Below are 27,438 nucleotides of genomic sequence, written 5' to 3'. Positions count from 1 at the left end.
GAAGAGGTGGCTTGCAGAAGGTGTTCTTCTACTCCAGCTGGTCTGCCATGGAGTTGGCGAGGAGGCGATGGGCATGAGGGGCTGGCTCGGGTGGCAGCGGAGGCTGCTGTGGAAGCAGCGGCTCTGCTGGCGCCAGGGCAGGACCGCCACCACGTCCGCCTCGTTGCCCGGGAGCCGGTGTCCGGGGCCCCAGTGGGCTGCACAGGGCGAGCAGCGCGTCGGCTCCTGTCACCCGGGCCTCGGTCTGGGCCTCCCCTTCGTGTAGGACGTAAGCGGGGACAGGACCAGCTCTTCCAACGGGGCTGCCTCCGTCTCCACTCAGGCCCTCAAAAGCCTCAGGAAGAAGCGGCCACTTTTTCCTTGGTTTGGCGTGGATATTGGTAGGACCCTGGTCAAACTTATTTATTTAGAATCCAAAGACATCATTGCTGAAGAGGAAGAAGTGGAAAGTCCTAAAAGCATTGGGAAGTACCTGACCTCCATTGTGGCTTCTGGGTCCAAAGGGATTCGGGACATGCACCTGGAGCTGAAGGACCTGACTCTGTCCTTCAGCAAAGGACGCAAAGGCGATCTGCACTTCATATGGTTTCCCACTCTTAACATACCCACTTTTATTCAAATAGGCAGAGATAAAAATGTCTGCAGTCTCCGCACTGTCTTTTGTACCCAGGATAGAGGTGGAGCCTACACATTGGAGAAGGATTTTCTCACAGTATGCCTTTTTAGCTTGTATACGATTTATGATAATTTGTTAAAAACAGTACCAATAGAAAGTGGTGGAATCATTTCCATCTCTAATGGAATTTGAATTTTCTTAAGTCAAATTAAGATTAAATAGTGATAGGAGTTGCCATCTATAGATTGTTGTGTAGTTTACTTGTTGCCCAATTCAGATGAGTTAATGAGAATCAGAACCGTTAAAAGCATAGCATTCTGTTGTTCTTATAGTATGAAAAAATGATAAAACTGCAATAGGTAGAGTAAGGAACTACCAGTGAGGAGCGGTACCACTGTTTTGAACAATTAAATTGAAAAATAGTTTTAAAAAATTAATGCCATTTCATGTTATAAAATTGTTTCTAATATTATCTATCACATAATTTTCTTATCCTCTTCATTTATTTCTTGGTGGTTTTACTATTTAAAAATATGAGAAACTCTGGTCCAAAGCAGTGTTTTTAGGCCTCAGGGCTAGTCTAAGATCATTGACAGTCGACTCTCCTTTCCCCAAATGCCTTTTGATGTGTCCTGTGCTGAACATTTATTAACAGGAGTCTGGACACTAGTGGGAGTGCCAAAGGGCACTTGATTTTGTTTTCATTCAATAAATATGTGTGAAGCCTTCAGGCTAGGTCCTTTGAGAGTGAACGTGGAGGTAGATGGGAGAGTTGATAAGTGGATTTGCCAAGACTCCGATCTTCAGGGTGCAATGTAGATTTAAAAAATATTCTGTGACCATGGCTTTAATGCCACCAATGAGAATGTTATTGCAGAGATTCTGCCTTTACCTATCTTATTTTTCACCCCACTGCAGTTGAGTGTCATTGTACTGTTTGTGACTTTGTCTTCTTTCTTTGTCTTCTATCTTTCTTCTCTCATAACTGACTATAACCATCATATAGAATTGACATGAATTTTAAAAGGAGGTATTGTTTGAATTTTTCTTGGTTTTTAGTTTTCAGTGGTTTCTTTTCTATGAGTGGGTAAATGGGAAGATAGCAGGAGGAGAGGACGTCCCCATTTTTGTGGTCATAGTGGACTCTGGAGGATAACTGATATGTAAAGGAGAAAACGTACCTATTTCTGGAACCCTATAGAGATGCTTTTGGAACATATTTGAATACAATTCAGGCTGCTACCAGAGGTTGTGTGGTAATCCAAGGAGAGGTGCAGAATATATTTGAGACCTCAGGAACTTCCTCCTAGGCTGTTGATATTTCTCATCTGTATGCACCAGCACTGTCCTTGAAAACTGTATGAAAATGAAATGTCTAATAAATCCTGTTTGTGCCTTGGGAGTGATTATTATTTAATAAACCATAGTGAAACAATTCTAATTTAAAAAAGCAAAAGAAAATAAGAGAAAGTGGGGAAATAGTCAAGCGAGACAAATAATAATAGTTCAGCCATTAATGAAATGAAAAGACCTCTAAAACCTTTTGATGTGGAGTCAAATTGGCAGAATAGGAGTATGTGAAGCTCACCTCTCCCCACAAGTACATCAAGAATACATCTGCAAATGGAACAATTATCACAGAGCACCTGCTAACACTACTAGAATACCTTGGGCCCCTAAAAGGACTAGAAAAATACCCTGGCAACCAGGTAGGGTGAAAGAAAGATAAAAGAAAAGAGAAAACAGAATGGTACCTACATCCATGGGGTGAAGGAGTGGAAGGAGAGGAGAGGGTCCCACACCTGGAAAAGCCCCCTTGCTGGTTGGGAGATCAGTTAAGACAGGAGGAGAGCTTTAGGGGCTCAGAGGATACTGCAGTAACATGTCTGTGGCAGACAGGACAGAATAAGATGTCTGCTGAAGGTCCATGCTACTATCCTGCGTGCCCCAGCCTGAGATGTGTGTCTGCTATTGCGGATGGGGGCTGAACACTGGAACATGGGATTTGGAGAGCAGACCCTGTGAGGGGTCTGCTGTCAGGTGCAGAGACAGACTGAAGGGATGGGAGTAAGGAGCTCCACAAGCAGGGATGTTTGTGGAAGAAGCTCAGGCTACCATAGAACCACAGTGACACTGCTGAGTTACACACCAGGGGCAGGGCCACCATGGCAGTCTTCCACACATGCTGGTCCCAGGCTCCATGGGTATAAGGAGCAGCACCCACCTCAACAGGCTTGCATACCCCACCCACCACAGCCTCCCAGACTCTTGAGAGCCCCAGGGGACTCAGTTACCTGGCCCATCACCACTTATGCACCTTCTCACCTGAGTGAGGGAATGTGCTCCAGGTCAGCCCTGGAGCAGATACTGGTGGGAGGATGACACAAAGAGGTGGGGCTGAAGCCACAGCTGAGCCCCAGGAGTTGTGCAACTAAGGGAGAAGAGCTGAAATCTCTCCTTGAGACTGTGAACCATGGATTTACACCCCAGCTGCTAGCTTTGTGAATTCAGTGCCTCTGGAACATCTAAATGGATGAACATTCACACAGTGGAGACAGGTCTGCCTTTAACAGCTGTAGGCTTTGGGCACATACCCACAGGGATTGGTTCAGGACAGAATCAGAGCTACCACTTTAGCCCCTACAGTGGGTTCCGGTGCATGATTCTTGAAGTCCTGGGACCCGACTTCAAGCAGGTGGCTTGGTGAAAACAATACCTGAGATACACCAGGACCTGTATTACCTGTATTACCATAATTAATGCAGAGTGCATCATGAGAAATGCTGGGCTGGAAGAGGCACAAGCTGGAATCAAGATTGCTGGGAGAAATATCAATAACCTCAGATATGCAGATGATACCACCCTTATGGCAGAAAGTGAACAGGAACTAAAGATTCTCTTGATGAAAGTGAAAGAGGAGAGTGAAAAAGTTGGCTTAAAGTTCAACATTCAAAAAACGAAGATCATGGCGTCCGGTCCCATCACTTCGTGGGAAATAGATGGGGAAACAATGGAAACAGTGTCAGACTTTATTTTGGGGAGCTCCAAAATCACTGCAGATGGTGATTGCAGCCAGGAAATTAAAAGACGCTTACTCCTTGGAAGGAAAGTTATGACCAACCTAGAGAGTATATTCAAAAGCAGAGACATTATTTTGCCAACAAAGGTCTGTCTAGTCAAGGCTATGGTTTTTCCGGTGGTCATGTATGGATGTGAGGGTTGGACTGTAAAGAAAGCTGAGAGCCGAAGAACTGATGCTTTTGAACTGTGGTGTTCGAGAAGACTCTTAAGAGTCCCTTGGACTGCAAGGAGATCCAACTAGTCCATTCCAAAGGAGATCAGTCCTGGGTGTTCATTGGAAGGACTGATGCTAAAGCTGAAACTCTAATACTTTGGCCACCTCATGCGAAGAGTTAACTTATTGGAAAAGACTGGTGCTGGAAGGGATTGGGGGCAGGAGGAGAAGGGGATGACAAAGAATGAGATGCCTGGATGGCATCACCAACTTGATGGACATGAGTTTGAGTGAACTCCAGGAGTTGGTGATGGACAGGGAAGCCTGACATGCTGTGATTCATGGGGCCACAAAGAGTCGGATATGACTGAGAGACTGAACTGACTGACTGAACTGACCATAGTTAAGTTGGGGCTGAGAGCTCTTCCAATAGCAGTGTAGTTTCTGAGTCAGCCCAATGGATAAAAAGTGACATAAGAAGAGTACACTCAAAGATGAACAGCTCCAGATGAGCAAAACTCAGTGACCCCTCTTCCAGTGGGAATGTTTCAATCAGATCACAAACACAGCTCAGGAAAAGATATGAAGGTCTCTACTCCAACAACTAGGGAGCAAATCTGGCTTCTGACAGGGCAGTGACAACCACAGACCAAAGAGGCAGTGCTGCTTAATATCCATCGCAGGCTCAGGTAATCACGAGCTCAGTCACACCTCCTTTCAATAGGATAATGGCCTTCATACACAGAGGAAAGAGGAGGCAGATATGCACATTAAAAACAGCTTTTGCACCAGAAAAATATTAAACTCACACAGGCTACACAGTGACATTCCCACATAAAAAATAGCCCTCCAAGACAAGAGGAAGAACTCACAGAGCATTTGGCTTTGAAGGCCAGTGGGGCCTCAGTGCATGAGTGCCACAGGACTGGGAAAAACTGAATTTTCACTCTTGGAACATACACATAAGAACTCACAAGCACTGTGACACAGCATATAGCTATACCTCCATAGGAATCAGGGTAGACCTAACTCTTGAAGAGTCTCCTGGGGTAGTGGGGTTGTTAGTGACTCACTGTGTGGGCAAGGACACAAGCAGTAGAGGCCCCAGGGAATATCAGTCAACATGAGCTATCCCAGAGGTCTTCATTTCGGCATCAAGCCTTGGTCCCACCCAGTAGTCTATAACAACAGACTGGTTCAAAATTGGGAAAGGAGTACATCAAGACTACATATGACCACCCTGTTTATTTAACCTATATGTAGAGTACATTATACAAAATGCCAGGCTGGAAGAATCACGAGCTGGAATCATGACTGCTGGGAGAAATATCAACAACTTCAGATATGCAAATGATGCCACCTTAGTGGCAGAAAATGAAAAGGAACTAAAGAGCATCTTGATAAAGGTAAAAGAGGAAAATGAAAAAGCTGACTTAAAATTGAACATTCAAAAAACTAACATCATTGCATCTTGTCCCATCACTTCATGGCAAATAGATGGTTAAAAAGTGGAAACAGTGACAGATTTTCTCTTCTTGGACTCCAAAATTACCTTGAATATGTACCTGAAGCCACAAAATTAAACTCTTACTCCTTGGAAGAAAAGTTATGACAAAACTGGATAACCTACTAAAAAGCAGAGACATTACTTTGACAACAAAAGTTTATCTAGTGTCTAGTCAAGGCTATGGTTTTTCCAGTAGTCATGAATGAATGTGGCAGTTGGACCATAAAGAAGGCTAAGCATGGAAGAACTGATGCTTTCAAACTGTGGTGCTGGAGAAGACTCTTGAGAGCAGCACGGAGACCAAACCAGTCAATCCTAAAGGAAATCAACCCTGAATATGCATTGGTTGGATTGATGCTGAAGCTGAAGCCTCAGTACTTCGGTACCTGATGTGATGAGTCAACTCATTGGAAAAGATGCCAATGCTGGGAAAGACTGAGGACAGGAGGAGAAGGGGCAACAGAGGATGAGATGGTTGGATGGCATCACAGACTCAGTGGACATGTGTTTGAATGAACTCTTGGAGACAGTGGAGGACAGAGAAATCTGGCATGCTGTAGCATGGAGTAGTGAAAAGTCGGACAGGACTTAGTGACTGAACAACAACAAGGAGAGATGGAATATCTCAAACCAAACAACCAGCAAGACAGGAACTGATGCTCAGCAAACAAGCTGTCTAAAGTCATACTGAACTAACAGCTACCTCAAAACACACTCCTTGACATAGACCTTCACATCAGAGGAACAAGGTCCAACTTGACCCATCAGAGGGCAAGCATCAGTTCTCCCCCACAAGAAAGCCTGCAGCCCTGGAACCAACCTCACCTCCAGGGGGCAGACACCCACCGGGGGGCAGAGCAAGAGGAACTACAATCCTGCAGCCTGCAGAAAGGAGACCATGAACACAAAAAGTTAAACAAAATGAAACAACGAGAAACACGTTGCAAATGAAGGAAAAAAATAAAACCCACGAAAACTAAATGAAGAGGAGATAAACAGTCAACCTGAAAAAATACTGTAGAATAATGATCATAAAGATGATCTCAAATCTCAGAAAAAGAATGGAGGCACAGATCAAGAAGATACAAGAAATGTTTAACAAGGAGCCAGAAGATTTAAAGAGCAAACAGATAAAAAATGTAATAAGTGAAGTGAAAAAATACACCAGAAGAAATCTATAGCAGAAACTTAGGCAGAAGTTTGAATAAGTAAGCTAGAAGACAGAAAGGCAGAAATCACTGCCACAGAACTAGATAAAGAATATAAGAATAAAAATAAAGGAGAATACACTCAGAGATGTCTGGGACAACATTAAATACACCAACATTCCCATTACTGGGGTCTCAGAAGAAGGAAAAAAGAAAGTTCCTGAGAAACTATCTGAAGAGATTTTAAAGCTCAACATTCAGAAAATGAAGAGCATGTCATCCGGTCCCATTGCTTCATGGCAGATAGATGGGGAAACAGTGGAAACAGTGGCTGACTTTATTTTGGGGGGCTCTAAAATCACTGCAGATGGTGATTGGAGCCATGAAATTAAAAGACGCTTACTCCTTGGAAGGAAAGTTATGAGCAACCTAGATAGCCTATTCAGAAGCAGAGACATCACTTTGTCAACAAAGGTCCATTTAGTTAAGGCTATGGTTTTTCCGGTGGTCATGTATGGATGTGAGAGTTGGACTATAAAGAAAGCTGATCACTGAAGAATTGATGCTTTTGAACTGTGGTGTTGGAAAAGACTCTTGAGAGTCTCTTGGATTGCAAGGAGATCCAACCGGTCCATTCTAAAGGAGATCAGTCCTGGGTGTTCATTGGAAGTGCTGATGTTGAAGCTGAAATTCCAATACTTTCACCACCTGATGTGAAGAGCTGACTCATTGGAAAAGACACTGATGCTGGGAAAGATTGATGGCAGGAGGAGAAGGGGACGATGGAGGATGAGATGGTTGGATGGCATCATCGGCTTGATGGACATGGGTTTGGGTCAACTCCAGGAGTTGGTGATGGACAGGGAAGACTGGAGTGCTGCAGTTCATGGGGTCACAAAGAGTCGGACAAGACTGAGCGACTGAACTGAACTGATAGCTGAAAACTTCACTAACATGATAAATGAAACACTCACTCAAGTCCAGGAAGCATAGAGTACCATAGAGGATGAAGCCAAGGAAGAATATGTCAGCATATATTAATCAAACTGAAAAAAATTAAAGACAAAGAAAAGATATTAAAAGCAACAAACAGCATACTAAGAAATAGCCATAAGGTTATTAGCTAATTTTTCAGCAGAAACTCTGCAGGTCAGAAGGGAGTAACATGATATATTTCAAGTGATGACAGGGAAAAACATACAACCAAGAATGCTCTACTTAGCCAGGCTTTCATACAGATTTGATCGAGAAACCAAAAACTTTACAGAGAAGCAAAAGCTAAAAGAATTCAGAACCATCAAAACCCGCTTTACAAAACAAATGCTAAGGACTTCTAAATTAGAATTTCATGAGAACTGGAAATAAAAAAAACTACAAAAGATACACAAACAAACAAAAAAAGAAAAATAAAAAGCAATCCCAACATAACACTAAAGATAGGCATCAAATCACAACGTCAGAAAATAGAAGAGGAAGGGAAGAAAAAATTTCAACAAAAACAAATTGAAAACAAAAAACTGTTAATAGGAACACACATAGCAATAAATACCTTAAATATAAATGGATTAAATTCTCCAACCAAAAGACATAGACTGGCTGAATGGATACAAAAACAGGATCCATATATATGCTGTCTACAAGAGACCCACTTCAGACCTAGAGACAAATACAGACTGAAAGTGAGGAGATAGAAATAGATAGCCTATTCAACAGACTTTTCTTTTTTCCTGTTTTTTTTTTTTAAGAAAAGCTGCAGTAATGATACTAATATCAGAAAATAAAAACTGTTACAAGACACAAGGAAGGACACTATATAATGATCAAGGGATCAACCTAAGAAGAAGATATAGCAATTGTAAATATATATGCAACCCCAAATAGGGGCACCTCAATAAATAAGGCAAAGACTAAGAGCCATGCTGCTGCTGCTGCTGCTGCTAAGTCACTTCAGTCGTGTCCGACCTTGTGTGACCCCATAGACAGCAGCCCAACGGCTCCTCTGTCCCTGGGATTCTTCAGGCAAGAATACTGGAGTGGGTTGCCATTTCCTTTTCCAATGCATGAAAGTAAAAAGTGAAAGTGAAGTTGCTCAGTCATGTCCAACTCTTAGCGACCCCATGGACTGTAGCCTACCAGGCTCCTCCGTCCATGGGATTTTCCAGGAAAGAATACTGGAGTGGGTTGCCATCTGCCTTTATGCCAGAGCCATAAAAGAGGATATAAATAGCAACATAATAATAGTGGGAGACTGTGACACCTGATATATATCAATGGACAGATCATCCAGGGAGAAAATCAATAAGGAAACACATGCCTTAAATGGCACATTAGACTAGATGAACTTGATATTTGTAGAACATTCCACTCAAAAGCAGCAGAATACACCTTCTTTTCAAGTTCACATGGAACATTCTTTAGGATAGATAACATCTGGGGCCACAAATCAAACCTTGGTTAACTTGAGAAAATTGAAATCTTATTAAGCTTCTTTTCAGATCATAGTCTGAGTTGCTGAGTTTCTACCATTTTCCACCCATTCTTTACCCTGGAGGCAGCTCATTGTTGATTCTCCAGCAAGAAATGTTATGTAAAATACATGGGACCTCAAAAAAAAGACCCGACAAACTTGTTTTTCTGTGAGACTAAACAATATGTTACTAAACAAGAGTTTGCTCAGATTCTTGGAAAATTGTTCAAAAATGCTAGACAAATCTCAAGAACAGTTCCAGCATCTGAGTCTTTTCCCAATAAGTCAAGTCTTCAAGAAAAATCTCAAATAAATAACCCACTAACAATGAATAGTCAGGGTTGTTAGATTGAAATAAATGATCTCCTTGAAGTCTAAGGGACTTGAAACAGTCTTTTCAGCACCACAGTTTGAACTCATCAATTCAAAGCATTCAGCCTTCTAATAATAAAAATGAAAAAGTAGAAGTTACAACTGACACCACAGAAATACATAGAATTAAGAGACTCCTGAAAGCAACTATATGCCAATGAAGTGAACAACCCAGAAGAAATACAATACTTAGACATGTACTTTTCTTCCAAAGAGAAGAGTGGAAAATTTCATCAGTTGTAAGTCTATGATTGAAACAGTGATTTTGAAGTTCAAAAATAAAACCTGACCAGATGTCTTTACAGGCAAGTTCTATCAGATATTTAGTGAAGAGTTAATACTTATCTTCTGAAACTAGGAGAAGACTGAGTATAACTGGAAGGGAAAGCCTACTTTAGTCCTGTGAGATAACTTAGCTCAGAAAGAGATTGCTGAGTCATCTAATTGGTTAGTATACAGAAGGGTGAACATACTCAGTGTCCAGTGAGCCATTGGAGTGAAGAGTTCTTGGCAGGGCCCTCATTGCTGACTCAGGCCTTGATCTTGGACATGAGTAGTCCCCATATTTCTCTTGATAGGTCTATAAGTCTCAGTTCTCGGCCCTTCTGTGTGTTGGGAAAGGGCTTTTCTCCACTAGGCATTGTTCACAGTTCTGGAAGTGGTCATCTGCACTGTAGATAAGCTGAGCCTCTGTACCACACCAACCAATTACCCCAGTGAGTAATAGTCCTTGAATTATTCTAGTTGTACCAGTGAAGTTATACAAATTTCTCTGAACAAAAGACTAAAACTATACAGGCATGTAACATGGTTTTTGTATATCTCATTAAAAATTACATCTTTGGGGGCTAGATTATATTAAAGGAAGACTTAAATCCCATGAAACCTTCAGTATCTCCCCGTTAAGGAAGATGAGAATAGTATGTTTTGACCCCAGATATCAGTCAAAACACTGAAAGGATTGCTTCCTTGTCTGTGGTAAGACACTGTAGTTGTTAGGGTTCTTCTGAGTAACAAATACTGTACAACTGATTGTTAAACAATGTGTCAGTGAGGGGTGCTACCCATGCTCAGATGAAAATCTTCATATAATTTATTGTCTACCCTCCATTTCCTCATTTCCACATCCTTGAATTCCACCAACTATATTCTGTGTAATGACATTTACTCTTGATACATGGTTGTGTATAAGTCAATCTGAGCATTTCACACCAGTGTTTCCTAGGGTCACCTGTATATACAGATATATATATAGGAAGACTTTTGTTATGCTAATGGACTTGCTTGGTTACACAGTCTGAAAAGTCCCACAATCCGCTATCTGTAACCTAGACAACCTGCAATGCCAGTGCTATAACTCAGACTGAGGATTAAGGCTCAAAATCAGGTAAACTGATCGTGTTACTCCAAATCTGAGACCAAAGACCTAAGAAGCAGGGAACCACTGCTTAAGTTTCACAGCATAGAGACTTGAGAGCCAGAAGCTTCAATGTTTGTGGGTAAGAAGAGAGAAAGGAGAGAATTTTCCCTCCTCGTTTCATTTAGAACCCAAGGACTGCATGATGCCCATTCACATTGGTAAGGGCAGATCTCTTCATTCAGTTGTTTCCAATGTTAATTTCTTCCAGAAACATCTTCAACCAGAACTCATGTTTTATCGGCACTATTTTTTTTTAAACATAGGAACATTTACACAAGAAAATTAACCATCACATTGACCCTAAACAGAGGGCATTCACAGAAAAACAGTCTGCTGAGGTTTCATGGACTGGTGTTGCTGATTCAAGGAGGGAGGGGATTTAGGAAAGAAGGTGTTTCAGGCAAGAGCTCAGTTTTTCTGTTCTCTCTCTCTCTCTCTCTCTCTCTCTCTCTCTCTCTCTGTGTGTGTGTGTGTGTGTGAAGGAAGATGATGATACAAACCTAGGTTCTGGAATTTTCTAGGAATCAATGAGATGATGCACTTGAGAGTTTGGCACCCAACTTGGCATATAGCAAGACACTATTAAATGGGTCTTTGCCTACTTTTTCCCTCCTAGCAGAAATCCCAGGATACTTTATTCCTCTAGCTTACCCTGTATTCCTTACAATAGGAAGGAGAACAAACCCAGGACCTAAAGTGGGACTTACCTTTGACATATGGCCACCAATTCATGGGCACAGTCCATGGAATTCCCCAGGCCAGAATACTGGAGTGGGGAGCCTTTCCCTTCTCCAGGTGATCTCCCCAACCCAGGGATCGAACCCAGGCCTCCCACTTTACAGGCAGATTCTTTACCAGCTGAGCCACCAGGGAAGCCCAAGAATACTGGAGTGTGTAGCCCATCCCTTCTCCAGCAAATCTTCCCAAACCAGGAATTGAACTGGGGTCTCCTGCATTGTGGATGAATTCTTTACCAACGAAGCTATCAAGGAAGTTTTTTCCAAAATGTTATATAATTGGAATTGTCCAGTAGGCAGGCTTCTCAGTTAGTAATGCAAGTTACTTCTGTGTCTTTTCCTGTTTCATGTTGAATTTTTTGAATGTACCAGACATTATTTATTCATTTATCTACTGAAAGACATCTTAGTTGCTTCCTTGGTTTGCCACTACAAACATCTGTATGCACGTTTTATGTGGACATGTTTTCAGTTCAGTTCAGTCGTGTCTGACTCTTTGTGACCCCATGAATCGCAGCACGCCAGGCCTCCCTGTCCATCACCAACTCCCGAGTTCACTCAGACTCACGTCCATTGAGTCAGTGATGCCATTAAATTCATTAAATATCAAGGAAAAAGATAACTGGATTATATGAAAAAGGTATGTATTGCAATTATTTTTCTCCCTTGACAATCTTACCTGATAGAGATTATCCCATAAAAGGCAGGGACTCTATCACCCTGTGGTCCCACAGATGAACAAGAAGCCTGATAAGCAGTAAAGGCATATAACATTCTGAAAACCTTTAAAGTCAGTTTATAACCAAATGTTATTTTGCACTGAAATGCAAATCTTGGGAAATTCAGCATTGGTTGGTTATCAATAGCACAAATAAGTTGGCTATGGAAGAAATAACACTTGTGTTCAATGTAGTGCACAATGTAAATTGTATATGAAAGTGTGACAAACAAGACCCTACGGGGCATTCCTGGAGCTGATCCTCCACCAAGTTCTCCTCCTCCCTCTTGTTTGTAGAGAACCTTTAGGCTTCTAGGCCTTCCTCAAGTTCCAAAGAACAAGTATAAACAGAAAATATGAGGAAACGGGGAAACAATCAAGCAACAGACAATAATAATAGTTTATCCATTAATCAAATTCGAGGATCTTTAAAACCACTTCAGGGGCTATAGATAATATTCTGAGCCATATCCTTGAGCCATTTGTATATACTGAAACTCCCACCATGTGGAAGAAGTTAACTGCATGCTGACCAGAAGCGAGTAGACCACAGAGCAGTTGGAAGAAGGCTGATGAAGTTGGCTTCTAATTACATCACCACCAACCAATCAGAAGAATGTTCAGGAGCTGCTCTCCACAACACTCTCCTTCACCTTGTCTTCAAAAGTCTTTTCCCGAAAGTCATCTGGAAATTTTGTCCTTTTGAGTAACTGGTTGTCCCTGTTCTTTGCTTAGTTCCTGTAGTAAATCCTGCACTTTTCTCTGCCATTCCCAGTTAGTATATTAGTTTCCCTGCTTTATGGTAAGCAAGCAGGTTTGATTCAGTAATTAAAGAAAACTTCTTTTGTTTTCCATGCTTTCGTTGGTTATGCTCAAGGAGTACAGGGCAATATTCTCATTGTCAAAATCCCAGTAATACAGACAGAATGAGCATTTCCACTTACTTCCTCCTCATCCAAGGCCCTTCTCCAGTTTGCATCTCCTGTGGAGAAATAGCAGATTGGGTGTGATGGTTTAAGATTCGCATAGAATGAAATCACAGTCTCAGAATTTTAGGCAACACTCAGACTTCCCAAGTGTGCTTTTACTTCACATTCCTAACATCACCTTCTGCCTTGCCCTCTTCTTCCTTCTCCATCTGACCTTTTTCCATCTCCTTTTCCCCTTCCATTTTCTCTAGCTTTCTACTGCTAGTACCCTTAAGGAGGCTGGGACATGTACTTTCAGGTTCCCTTGCATCTTAAGCACTCCTGCACTGCTGGAAAGCATTTCTCAAAGTGAACTGAGCAATAGCCAAAGCCTCTGAGCTTCTTCATCAGCCTCATCAGAAGCCTCTGGTCCATCCCTTGGCCATACACTCTTATGACACCAGCTGTCTCTTCAGGATGTCTAGGACCTTACCAAGATACTTAGATCAGACTTACCTGGGGTGATCCTTCTGGGCAAGCAGGTCATCAAGCCCATCCAACACTGCTTGTAGGTTCCCTCTGTGAAACAACGACATCAGACTACTCCCCAGAGGCAGGCAGACGTAGGGCCAGGCTTGCACCATGGCCTTCAGGGTCTCACTGTGTCTCCCAAAGGAGGCTGAAATAAACAGTGGTGGGAAGAGCTCGGTGGGCAGGTACTCAAAAGTGGAGATAGCTGAGGCCTTGCCCCTCCACAGGCTCATTGCTGCCAGGTCCAGGAGTCTGAGAGGGTTCAAGACACTCGTGCTGACTCTACTCCAAAAGGAATCCCATGAGTATTTTCAGGGAATAAATCATCCTTCTCAGGCTGAGCGTGACCTTCATGTGTCTCCTCACACTGCAGAAGAACCAAATCATGGCCATAGTTACTTCTCTGGCAGTAGTGGAAGAGCCTTAATCTACACAAATTATACTCTGGGCTCTGTTGACAAAATTGTTGCACAAAAGGGGACACCTTCCAGGGCCTAAAACTGGGCTCTTGTCTAACACTTGGAAATGAATTGTCAGAGGAGACACATATGCTGACAAAGCAAGAGATTTTAGTGGGAAAGGGCGCCCGGGAGGAGAGCAGTAGGGTAAGGGAACCCAGGAGAACTGCTCTGCCATGTGGCTCGTGGTCTCGGGTTTTATGGTGATGGGATTAATTTCCTGCTTGTCTTTAGCCAATCATTCTGACTCAGAGTCCTTCCTGGTGGTACACGCCTGGTTCAGCCAAGGTGGATGCCAGAGAGAAGGATTCTGGGAAGTGGTCGGACATGTGGCATCTCCTTTTGACCTTTCCTGAACACTTCGGTTGGCGGTGGCTTATTAGTTCCACGTTCCTTACCAGGACCTCCTGTCATAAAACAACTCATGCAAATGGTTACTATGGTGCATGGCCAGAGTGAGCAGTTTCAATCAGTGTGCTTCCCCTAACAAAATGACATAGGTCTACCCTTTCTGGAACCACAAGTAGTGTCTCACAAGTACCATGGAGATGGAAACATCAGTCACTACCTTATCATTTTTTTCCACATCTTTGTTTAATCATGTCTTACTGGGAGGTGGGTACTATGAGCCTGAAACCTGATTACAATCTGTTTTTGGGGAACACTCTCAGACCATCACTTACAGCCCTAACCTATGGGAATAGGGGAATCACATGGGCCAAAAGAGCCTCCATCCTCAATTCCCACAGTAAACTGGCTGGGAAAGATTAAGGAGATACGGCTAAAATGAATGTTATTTGTGCACAAACTAAATATTTTAAATGTCAAGAAATAAAGTTCCAAATAGTTAGAGATTTTTCATTAAAAAGTAAATCTAGTTGGTGTAGGTATTTAAAAATGATATACATCAAATTGCAGATGAAAGTGTTTATTATTAAAGGTACAGTTACCCTTAGAGGCAAAACCAAAACCTGAAATATATTCATTGAAAAGGAAGAAAGAGGAAAATATCCCTGAAATCTCTAACTGTATGTCATCATTCAAGACCAGATTACCATAGGGGAGATCTGGGTGTCCTTAACTTAGACTGTTATTCTACCAGCTCTACTGTGACTGGCAGGGTATTCAGACTTCAATTTTGTGGAGAACCCAGGTAGTGACTACAGAGCAAGGAAATTCTGCATCTTTTCCTGGGTAACTAAGGCTTTGTAGATCTTTCTAATCACATCTTCTGTCTTTTCAACTACTACCTTCCAATCAAGAAGTTGTACCTAATTATATTCTATCAGATTGGGCTTCCCTGGAGACTCATATGGTAAAGAATCCACCTGCAGTGCGGGAGACCTGGGTTCAGTCTTTGAGTTGGGGAGATTCCCTGGAGGACATGGCAACCCACTCCAGTATTCTTGCCTGGAGAATCCCCATGGACAGAGGAGTCTGGAGTGCTACAGTCCATGGGCTGTAGCTCACAAAGAGTCAGACACAACTGAGAGACTAAGCACACACACAGCCCATCAGGTTAATCCTGACTGTATATTTGTCTTTATTCAGATGAATTGATAGAACCACATATTCATTCAAAAAAAGAGAAAAAGTGGGGGGTGGGGGCCCATGGCAATCAAGGAATCATTTTTGGATTTGGTACACAAACATTGATTGAGTTTTACTAATAGGTACCCTTGTAGTCCTAGGTGTGAAACAAAGAGAGTTTAATGTCTTCCTGAATGAGACTAATAATAAAAATATTAATAAACAATTACCAAAAACAATAATCAAAATGTCCCAGAATTATAACTCTTCCTAAAGACAATGGTTCCTTAAGAATGGCAGCTGAGTGTATCTACAAGTGAACACTCCTGACAATGCAGGAGACATAAGAGATGTGGGTTCAATCACTGGAATCAGGAAGATCCTTTGGAAAAGGAAATGACAATCCACTCCAATATTCTTGCATGGAGAATCCCATGGGCAGAGGAGCCTGGCAGCATTGCAATGAGTTGGACATGACTGAAGTGACTTAGCAGGCACTCACATATCTAAAAGTACCCAGTGAATGACCCAAACAGTGTAAAATATTTTATTCCTATTTGGTAAGATCAAGATTAAATTTTTTTTTCCTCTGGATGGAGTCTAGAAATTTGAAGGGAGTAACTATGACGAGACAATGTTAATTTTGAGCTCTTTACTTGCCAGAAGGATGGGATCAACTCAGCAAATTTACTTAAAAACACTAACTATGAGAGTGTGAGTGGAGAGTGAGGCACCCAGTCCTGGGAACTCAGACATTTCCAAGCCTGAGAGCCACTGAGGATGGATAGTGTGGGCTCTTTGGGAACTTGGAGCCAGGGGAGACATAAACAAGAGTCAGTTGCAAATAGCCCTGTCCTCATCATGGCAGCTGTTACCATGACATATTTTCTTCTAGATTTTTCCTACAGAAGATGCTTTCTAATTGGCAGTTAGCAGCAGCCATTTTCCAGGGGCCCTGGGAACCCAGCCATAATCCCATTGGCCCTTTCCAAGTACATACATTTAAAAAATGTTTATTTATTTGACTGCATTGAGTCTTAGTGGTGGAATGCAGAATATTACATGTGAAGTCTTACATGTGCAGGCCCATCATTTTGGCACACAGACTTAGTTGCCCCACAGCAGGTGGGATCTTAGTCCCTGACCAGGGATTGAACCTATGACCCCTGCATTAGAAGGTGGATTCTTAACCACTAGACAACCTGGGAGTTCCCCCAGGTATATTTTAATAATGACTGCTTCTTCACATTTAGCTAAGTTTAATGGAATTTCTGATTGAGGCAATGCCATTAAGGATAGAAATAAAATTCTGTTTTTTTCTTCATATTTAGCACTGCTCACAAATTTCACCACCTTTCCTTTAAGAATTCAGAAGCTATATTTGGTGTTTGTCTGCTATTTTCAGTGGTGACTGCCACACTGGGTTCCACACAGAGATCCTTTTGAAATTTCAAGACATAACGTGAGAGCCTCCCTCAACTCCAGTGAATTCTCCATACCTTTCTTTCCCTCATTCAGAGTGATGCCCAAGTATTTCTGCACCACTGGCTGCCAAAGCTGAGATTCTCTTAAGAGAATCTTCTTAAGATTCTCTTCTTAAGAACACTTCTCAGTATTCTCCATCTTGGTATCCTTTGAAAAGATTTCATTCACTACATTTCTACCCTAGGAATCAAGGTCTTTGAATTAAAATGAGTTCAGCAGGATTGTACTAAATAGACCTTATAATAACCAGTTCTTCAATTCTTTATTCATGAGGTACAGTAGAGTGAGATTAGCATCAATGATAATCATAAACATCTCTGTTGGTTGAACATCCACTGAATGGGCACTTATCACCCACTTCTTCAAAAAACCTTCATAGAAAATATAAATGCCACTGCCCTTTCCCCTCTTTTTAAGCTGGTAAACTGATCTGAGCCAGGGAGTAGAGACTGCCCTCTTCCATGAAGTGAGTGATTGATAGATTCCCTCAAGCAGGAGATTCAGAAGGATCCCCTCCACTGAGCTGTCGGACATCCTAATTGTTGGAAAAGAACTGACTGACAGACCATCACGTGAATGTCAGTGGAAGTGGGGAAATTCATGAAGTCAGAAGGTACATCAGAGGTTGTCAGGACCTGAGACATTTGTGAGAAAATGGGGCATTGCTCTTAATGGGTATGGAGTTTCTTTGGGGGTGATGAAAATGTTCTAAGATTTTGGTGACAGCTATGCAGTTCTGTAAATGTATTGAAAAGCATTGAATTGCATACTTTAAGTGTATATTTTGTAAAATATATAAAATTTATCTCTGTGTGTGTTAGTCTTTATGTGACCAGCTTTACATGTCTAACTCTTTATAACCCCATGGACTGTAGCCCACCACACTCCTCTGTTCATGAAATTCTCCAGGCAAGAATACTGGAGTGGGTTCCCATTGCCTTATCCAGAGGATCTTTAAAACTCAGGGATTGACCTGTGTATCTTGCATTGCAAGTGGACTCTTTACCATCTGAGCCACCAGGTAAGATTAACTGGATGTTTTATAAAATATGTAAATTATATCCCAATAAAATTGTTAGTTTTTAAGGTATGACTCTTTATATTATGCTCCTTTTTTTTGTAAAACATAACCACTTTTGGTAAAAATGTGAAATACGTTTGAACTGTTATGCTTAATTGAGTTAATAAATGAGTTTTCAGCATTCTTCCACTTTAACTAATATGGTTAATATTGATAGACATAACCTACATAGACAAAGCTCTTTAGGATCCTCAATACATTTTAAGAATATAAAGGAGTCTTGAGACCAAAACTTTGAATACTGCTAATCTAGGAAGAAAGTTTACCGAAAAGAAGAGGTTCAGTTCAATCGCTCAATCATGTCCGATTCTTTGTGACCCCATGAATCACAGCACGCCAGGCCTCCCTGTCCATCACCAACTCCCGGAGTTCACTCAAACTCACATCCATTGAGTCAGTGATGCCATCCAGCCATCTCATCCTCGGTCCGTCCCCTTCTCCTCCTGCCCCCAATCTCTCCCAGCATCAGAGTCTTTTCCAATGAGTCAACTCTTCACATGAGGTGGCCAAAGTACTGGAGTTTCAGCATTAGCATCATTCCCTCCAAAGAAATCCCAGGGTTGATCTCCTTCCAAATGGACTGGTTGGATCTCCTTGCAGTCCAAGGGACTCTCAAGTCTTCTCTAACACCACAGTTCAAAAGCACCAATTCTTCGGCACTCAGCTTTCTTCACAGTCCAACTCTCACATCCATACTTGACCACTGGAAAAACCATAGCCTTGACAAGACAGACCTTTGTTGGCAAAGTAATGTCTCTGCTTTTCTATATTCTATCTAGGTTGGTCATAACTTTCCTTCCAAGGAGTAAGCGTCTTCTAATTTCCTGGCTGCCGTCACCATCTGCAGTGATTTTGCGGCCCCCAAAAATAAAGTCTGACACTATTTCCACTGTTTCCTCATCTATTTCCCATGAAGTGATGGGACAAGATGCCATGATCTTAGTTTTCTGAATGTTGAGCTTGAAGCCAACTTTTTCACTCTCCTCTTTCACTTTCATCAAGAGGCTTTTAGCTCCTCTTCACTTTCTGCCATAAGGGTGATGTCATCTGCATATCTGAGGTTATTGATATTTCTCCCGACAATCTTGATTCCAGCTTGTGCTTCTTCCAGCCCAGCATTTCTCATGATGTCCTCTGCATATAAGTTAAATAAGCATGGTGACAACATACAGCCTTGATGTACTCCTTTTCCTATTTGGAACCAGTCTGTTGTTCCATGTCCAGTTCTTACTGTTACTACCTGACCTGCATATAAGTTTCTCAAGAGGCCGGTCAGGTGGTCTGGTATTCCCATCTCTTTCAGAATTTTCCACAGTTTATTGTAATCCACACGGTCAAAGGCTTTGGCATAGTCAATAAAGTAGAAATAGATGTTTTTCTGAAACTCTCTTGCTTTTTCCATGATCCAGCGGATGTTGGCAATTTGATCTCTGGTTCCTCTGCCTTTAAAACCAGCTTGGACATCTGGAAGTTCATGGTTCACATATTGCTGAAGCCTGGCTTGGAGAATTTTGAGCATTACTTTACTAGCATGTGAGATAAGTGCAATTGTGTGGTAGTTTGAGCATTCTTTGGCATTGACTTTCTTTGGGATTGGAATGAAAACTGAATTTTTCCAGTCCTGTGGCCACTGCTGAGTTTTCCAAATTTGCTGGCATATTGAGTGCAGCACTTTCACAGCATCACCTTTCAGGATTTGAAACAGCTCAACTAGAATTTCATCACCTCCACTAAATAAGAGGTAGCTTTCCCCTATTGATGAGAAATTTAGGTGACAGATCTTTCCTCCTTAAATTGGTATTTAACCATGTCCATGCCACACAGTCACACTTCGTTTTATCTGAGAGTTGAAGATTAGTACAGGATCATGCAGCAACACCTTCTCCGCTCCATCTCAGCTAGCAATTTCAGTTTATGCAGCTGAATCAATCAGAAGTACAAACATTTGTTACTGTTTTCATAGTAAAACCTTTGTCTCTTTTTTCTATTTTCTCTTTTAGCATATTTTCTCAGATAACATTTTTTTCCAGGTTTATCAAAATATAATTGACATATAGCATTGGTTTGTTTTCTGTGTATATGTAAATAGTTTGGTATATATATATATTTCAAAATGATCATCACGATAAATACTTAACAACCGCCATGTCACATAGTTATAATTTTTTGTTGTGGTGAGAACTTTAGTGACCTACTCTTTAGGCAGTATTCAAATGCAAGATATAGTATTATTAATTTTTATCCTCACACTGTATATTACATCCTTATGACATTATTTTATAACTGGGAGCATGGAAAACACATGGAGATTTGTTTTACAGGTAATTTACATGGACATATATATTAATTGCTGTTCAGTTCAGTTCAGTTCAGTCACTTAGTCGTGTCCGATTCTTTGTGACCCCATGAATTGCAGCATGCCAGGCTTCCCTGTCCATCACCAACTCCCGGAGTTCACCCAAATTCCTGTCCAATGAGTTGGCGATGCCACCCAGCCATCTCATCCTTTGTTGTCCCCCTCTCCTCCTGCCCTCAATCCCTCCCAGCATCAGAGTCTTTTCCAATGAGTCAACTCTTCACATGAGGTGGCCAAAGTACTGGAGTTTCAGCTTTAACATCATTCCTTCCAATGAACACCCAGAACTGATCTCCTTTAGAAGGGACTAGCTGGATCCCCTTGCAGTCCAAGGGACTCTCAAGAGTCTTCTCCAACACCACAGTTCAAAAGCATCAATTCTTCGGCACTCAGCTTTCTTCACAGTCCAACTCTCACATCCATACTTGACCACTGGAAAAACCATAGCCTTGACTAGACGGACCTTTGTTGGCAAAGTAATGTCTCTGCTTTCCAATATGCTATCTAGGTTGGTCATAACTTTCCTTCCAAAGAGTAAATGTCTTTTAATTCCTGGCTGCAATCACCATCTGAAGTGATTTTGGAGCCCCCCAAAATAAAGTCTGACACTGTTTCCACTGTTTCCCCATCTATTTCCCATGAAGTGATGGGACAAGATGCCATGATCTTAGTTTTCTGAATGTTGAGCTTTAGGCCAACTTTTTCACTCTCCACTTTCACTTTCATCAAGAGGCTTTTTAGTTCCTCTTCACTTTCTGCCATAAGGGTGGTGTCATCTGCATATCTGAGGTTATTGATATTTGTCCCGACAATCTTGATTCCACCTTGTGTTTCTTCCACTCCAGCGTTTCTCATGATGTACTCTGCATATAAGTTAAATAAGCATGGTGACAATATACAGCCTTGATGTACTCCTTTTCCTATTTGGAACCAGTCTGTTGTTCCATGTCCAGTTCTAATTGCTGCTTCCTGACCTGCATATAAGTTTCTCAAGAGGCAGGTCAGGTGATCTGGTATTCCCACCTCTCAGAATTTTCCACAGTTTATTGTGACCCACAGAGTCAAAGGCTGGCATTCAATAATATGACATTGATTTTCTCCAAAGTGACTTTTCAATAAAAAATAACATTTGACCATATACTGATGATAAAGCTTTCCAGGGATTATGCAGTTGTAATTATTTACTACCTTAACAGCCTTGTGGTCTGATATAGATCATAGGGTGGTAGAGAAACTGTTCCTACTCTCCATGGAAAGGTATCTGTCTAACAGGGGAGATTGTCAATAAAAAAACAATTTTAATATGTACCTTTATCCTACAATCCAACAGTTTCACTCCTTGGTTTTAGTCTATTCTGTCCATACAAAAAGCATACATATAGAAGCTTATAGCAGCTTTATTCATTGTTGCCAAAACTTGAAAGAAGCCAAGTTGTCTTTCAAAAGGTGAAAGAACTAGTGAACTGTGATACATTCAGGCAATGAAATGGTATCAAACCATGAAAAGACATGGAGAAACCCTCAATGTCTATTATTAAGTGAAAGAACCAATCTGAAAAGGCTACATAATTGAGTCCAACTACATGACAATTTGCAAAAGGCAAACTCTGAGAATGGTGACATAATCAGATTTTTCTAGGGGTTGAGGTGGAGGAGGGATAAATAGGTAGAGCAAATACTCTGTGTGATTCTACAATGTCATTATGTACTTGACAAAACTCAGAGAATGCACAAAACCAAGAATGAACCTCAATTTAAACTATATATGTAGGGGGATAATGATACATCAATGTAGGTTCATCATTGATAACAAATATACCAATCCAGTGGGGAATGTTGATGGCTCAGGAGGCTATGCATGTGCTGAGGGCAGGATTTACATAGAAAGTCTCTTACTTTCTGCTCAGTTTTAGTTAGAAGACAAAAATTCTCTCAAATATAAAACACATTTTTAAAAACACAGCTGTAATTCTTCCAGCTCTGAAATTTTGCTATTCTAAATATTTTTCAAATTTATTGGAATCATGTGGCTCAGATTTTTATTTATTTAATTAAAAAAACCATTTATTTATTCATTTATTTATTTGGCTGCTCCAGGTCTGGTTGTGGCGTTCGGGACAGTCCATCCAACTCCATTGTGGCTTGCAGGATCCGTCTTTAGTTGCAGCACAGGAAACCTTAGTTGCAGCATGTGAGATCTAATTGCCTGCCCAGGGATCCAATTGGGACCCCTTCATTGGGAACATGGAATCTTAGCCGCTGGACCAACATGGAGGTCCTTATTCTAATTAGTTTTTAAAGAAGAAACTGTTCTTTTTGAATGATCATTAAAATTATTATTATTTTTTTTTTTTTGGTGGCTCCAAATGAACTTAAGCATTTAAATAAATTATCCACAGGCATTAGTCAGAGAACTACCTACTATTATAACTTATTTTTTAGAACAATTTTCTCACTTATTCCCTCATGTTAATCGCTCAGTCGTGTCCATCTCTATGGGACCCCAGAGGACCCACCAGGCTCCTCTGTCTGGGGCTTCCCTGGTACCTCAGGCAGTAAAGAATCTGCCTGCAGTGCAGGAGACCAGTGTTTGATCCCTGGGTGGGGACCATCCCCTGAAGAAGGGAATGGCTACACACTCTAGTATTCTTGCATGGAGAATTCCATGGGCAGAGGAGCCTGGTAGATTACAATCCATGGGCCTTTCATGCATTTTTTTAAGTACTCAAATTTTTTTTATAATTTCAAAAGATAGATCTTCTTTATATAAATCACAGCACAAGTATTTGTACTAAATGAACATGTACATTACAGCAGATGTTTATAGCATGCTAAAACCTACAGTCCTGCTTGCCACGTTAGTTCATGTCATCTGATCTCATGTACCAGCAGGTAACCTAGGAGTCTGGAGGCTCAGAATGTCTATCTCTAGAGAGAGGACTCTTTCCTTTGAGTTCTCCCTGCCCCTCCCTGTGCTGGCTGCTAAAGCAGCTTGCTGCTGCTGCTACTAAGTCACTTCAGTTGTGTCTGACTCTGTGCGACCCCAGAGAAGGCAGCCCACCAGGCTCCCCCATCCCTGGGATTCTCCAGGCAAGAACACTGGAGTGGGTTGTCATTGCCTTCACCAATGCATGAAAGTGAAAAGTGAAAGTAATTCGCTCAGTTGTGTCTGACTCCTAGTGACCCCATGGACTACAGCCTTCCAGGCTCTGCTGTCCATGGACTTGCCAGGCAAGAGTACTGGAGTGGGTTGCCATTGCCTTCTCCAGGTGAACTATAATTCATTGGTAGCTTTGTATAAATGCTGTTCTCCAAGACAGAATGGAGAACTAGTGGGAATAGTAAGGTTTCAGGTCATGGATAATTTAGTGCATTTTCTTTCATCAGTAACTAAAGATCTTGAGGTGAAAACAGAGAAAATGATTCTGTATCATGGAGGGCACCAGTCCATATATACTGAAGATTTCTTTATTTCTGACCATTTCTTTACAATCATGCACCCAAGGATAACATCAACATGTACATCACAAGTATATTCGGAAAATTACATTCAGTATTCTTATGCTATTTAACCCATGTCATTGAAAGTCCCATCATTTTCCAGAGTCTACATTTCCCCCTACAATCTTGAACTTCCACTGGATCATCTTTTCTTTGCCCATTCACATTGAGCTGATGTCTGAAACTGTAGATTTTCATGTTATGAAGTACACAGGTCCTAGATTTCTAAGTGCCCAGAAGAAAGCTTTTCATACAGGGAACCACCTAGGCAGGGGTACTATAGCTGTATATAATGGGCTCCACATGATGACATAAGTCATCACCATTGTGAGGACAGGGACTTAGGAAAATCCTGATGATCCTGGGCTGGCCTAAGTCTCTCAGAATCTCTAACAGCTGAGTCCGAAGGTGAGCAAGTCTGCCTTCCAGGGGGACACCCTGAGGGCTGTAACTCTCCTGAGGGGCAGGATACCACTCCTGACTTAAACAGGACAGCCCAGCGGTGTGTCGCAGCATCTTCTCCATGACAGCCATGGAGAGAAGATTCCCACATAGACTGAAGGAACTGAGCTGGGAGCAGCGGCTCAGGGATGGCAGGATGGCCTCAAACTGGGAGTCCATGATCCCACACTGGTCTAAGTACAGTTCCTGGATGGTGACTGAAACTTTCTCCAGCAGAACTTGGAGCAGTTCAGGACTAAAATCAGTCATGGTGACACCAATCATTTCCAGGCTTTTTAGCTGACAGATGTTCGGGCACTGGGACAAGTGGATCAAGTCTGATTCCGTAAGTCGGCATTTAGTTATTGAGAGGTTGTGCAAGGTGGTCTTCAGGCACCTAGGGAGACACCAAACAGTTAGTTCTTGGAAACTGGGTGCCAGGTGGCTACATGGTGGTGTGATATTCAGTTGCTAAGCTGAGTCTGACCCTTGGTGACACCATGGACTGTAGCCCACAAGGCTCTTCTGTCCATGGCATTTCCCAGGCAAGAATACTGGAGTGGGTTGCTGTTTCCTTCTCCAGGGTACCTTCCTGACCCAGGAATCCAATCCGAGTCTCTTGTGTCTCCTGCACTGGAAGGTGGGTTCTTTACTACTAGTGCCACCTGGGAAGCCCCATGGTGGCTATATGTGAGAGGCAAATGGTTTCTTCAGGGCAAGAGTTAAGTCTGACCATCTGATGGGGGTCAATACACTGATTGCCCAGTCTCAATCTAGGCTCAGTCCTGTCACCTGCACTATGTGACTGAGTCAATTCATAGAATCTTGAAAGTTCTCTCCCTCATCCATCAAGCAGAATACAACATACTCCACTTCCTTATGAGGATGAATGAGTATAATGGAATGCACTAGAACATGCTCAGAGGAGAGCCTGACACAGAGCCTCAATCAAAGGTGGTCGTCACTGAATTTTATTTCTAGGTGAATGAAATAAAAAATTATTTCACCTAGGGATTCCTTCAGTCCAACTTTGGGCTCCAGATGCCTATATCTTTGACCAGGTGTGGATCTAGAGAGAAATTCATAAAGAATAAACTTACCCAAGATTCTACAACATAAAATGTGATGCCAGGCTAATGGGCTGACTTACATTCTCGGATCATCTACAAATTTTCCATCACTTTTTATTATCTATTTTGCTTAGCTGGATTAACATAATCTCTAGAATCATAATTTTCCCTTATATTAATTACCTTGTCTGGAGCACAAAAAAACAAGATATACAGACAGATAGTTTAAGACAAGCTCATTGTGGCCACAATCCTGGTGAGCATAGAGCTTCTCTTCAGAAATGCTCTGCTCTGATGTGATTCCCCCACAGAGTCCCCTTTATTTCCTCTATTTTGAAGTCATTTGAACATAAACACCTTTGCTGAACGAAGAAATTACAAACCCTCCAGGGCCAGATCCAAACATCCCAGTCAATAATCTGTACCTTCACAGCAAGGTGTCCCTTTCAAGAGCCACTATAACAGTTTAGCATGCAATCTTTATTTCCGTGGTCATGGGACACCACCCTTCAGGTGACAGTGACTTTGACATTCTAATGTTATGTTCAGTGTTACCCAGACAGTGGTGCACACTCACCTGAGCATCTGGTCCAGGCAGCCTTCAAGAAAGGAGGGAGAGTCCAGATGAAGATCCCGGAGGTGGCCCAGCCTCAGGAACTGGGAGGTAATTTGCACAATGTGATCCTGCTCGTGCTTCCTAAAGGCAGATACATGGATAGGGAAGAGAACGAGTCTTTGCAGATTACTCATGCGGCCCAGGAAAGGAGCAAATGTGGCCAGGGTGGACAGATGCCAGGTGCAATTCACCTGCACCTCCTGGATACAGTCCAGCTGCACCAAGCTCAGGACCTTCACAATATTTTCCATTGACATCGAAAAGATCTTCAGCTTCTTACAGCACAGATGTATGGAAGCTTTTCTCTGCTCCACCCACTGGAGAAGGTAGGTAAGGAAGTTATTCAGGGTCCTTTTTTTCAGGGAAAGTTCTGTGAAAACCCTCAATGGCGCCAAGTGCTGCTTTGTTATCGAGCTGGGTTCAATCACTGGTGCTCTTCCTGAGCTTGTGCCTCCACGATTGTTGGCTCCAGACCACATGCTCCAGAATTTATGATCAGTGTCCCGCAAATCTAGCACCCGCAGTTTGCACCTCCTATAGAGAAAAAGGAGATTGGTAGAGATGCATTAAAATCCACCCAGAAAGAAAAAATAGCCACAAAAATTAAGCTCACACTGCTCTCTTCTGCTGTAACTTCAGATTACTGATGTCACCTGCTGTCTTGCCCTCTTCACTTTCTGACTCACTTTCTTCCATCTTGCTTCATTTCTTGTCCTTTCTGAATCTTCACTTCTAGTAACTTTAAGGATCACTAGCAGAAGTACATGATATTTCAGGCTCCTGTTCATTACAAGCACCCTTATGCTTCCAGAGGAATTTCCTTTAGTGAGACAAGCCTTCTTCATTTCCATCTTCAGAACCCTCTGGTCCATCCCTTGCCACCCACATTCCCTCACCCCAGCTGTCTTCTCTGGGACACCCAGGATTTTACCAGGTTCCCCAAGTCAGGCTCACCTTGAGGGAACCTTCTGGGCAAGGAGGATGTCAAGTGCTTCCAGCACTGCTTGTAGGGGCCCCACATGAGGCAGGTCAATTAGGGCCCCCAGAGGCAGGTGGACAAAGGGCCAGGCTTGCACCATGGCCTTCAGGGTCTCAATGTGTCTCCTTTGGAATGCTTCCACGAAGAGGGATGGGAAGAGCTCCATGGGTAGAAACTCCAGAGCAGAAATGACTGAGTCCTCATCCCTGAGCAGGCTTGTTCTTGCAAGGTCCAGGAGTCTGGGTGGGGTTGGGACATTCAT

At 42.1% G+C, this 27,438-nt stretch overlaps 1 protein-coding gene across 1 annotated transcript; it reads right to left on the bottom strand.

The window, feature by feature from the left end:
• Nucleotides 1-28: 28 nt before the first annotated feature.
• LOC121816073 (PRAME family member 12-like) lies at nt 29-27,438 on the bottom strand. Its single transcript, XM_042229332.1, has 5 exons — nt 27,152-27,438; nt 26,159-26,731; nt 24,508-24,908; nt 13,645-13,894; nt 29-359 (listed from the first exon to the last, which is right to left on the bottom strand). Exons 1-5 carry the CDS (start codon nt 27,436-27,438, stop codon nt 29-31), a joined length of 1,842 nt encoding a protein of 613 aa, XP_042085266.1.

The sequence above is a fragment of the Ovis aries genome, chromosome 12 (genome assembly GCF_016772045.2).
Source record: "Ovis aries strain OAR_USU_Benz2616 breed Rambouillet chromosome 12, ARS-UI_Ramb_v3.0, whole genome shotgun sequence".
In the NCBI taxonomy this organism is placed as follows: Eukaryota; Metazoa; Chordata; class Mammalia; order Artiodactyla; family Bovidae; genus Ovis; species Ovis aries.
The sequence above is the reverse complement of the archived record's forward strand: the minus strand, read 5'-3'. Positions and strand labels throughout refer to the sequence as shown.

Bases quoted from the DNA above. Each gene is read 5' to 3' on its own strand.
- LOC121816073 (XM_042229332.1), bottom strand. From the start codon at position 27,438: ATGAATGTCCCAACCCCACCCAGACTCCTGGACCTTGCAAGAACAAGC. The intron at 26,732-27,151 runs GTGAGCCTGACT...TTTTCTCTATAG, and splicing joins GCCCAGAAGGTTCCCTCAAG to GAGGTGCAAACTGCGGGTGC. The intron at 360-13,644 runs GTAAGTCTGATC...CGCCAAACCAAG, and splicing joins GCCCAGAAGGATCACCCCAG to GAAAAAGTGGCCGCTTCTTC.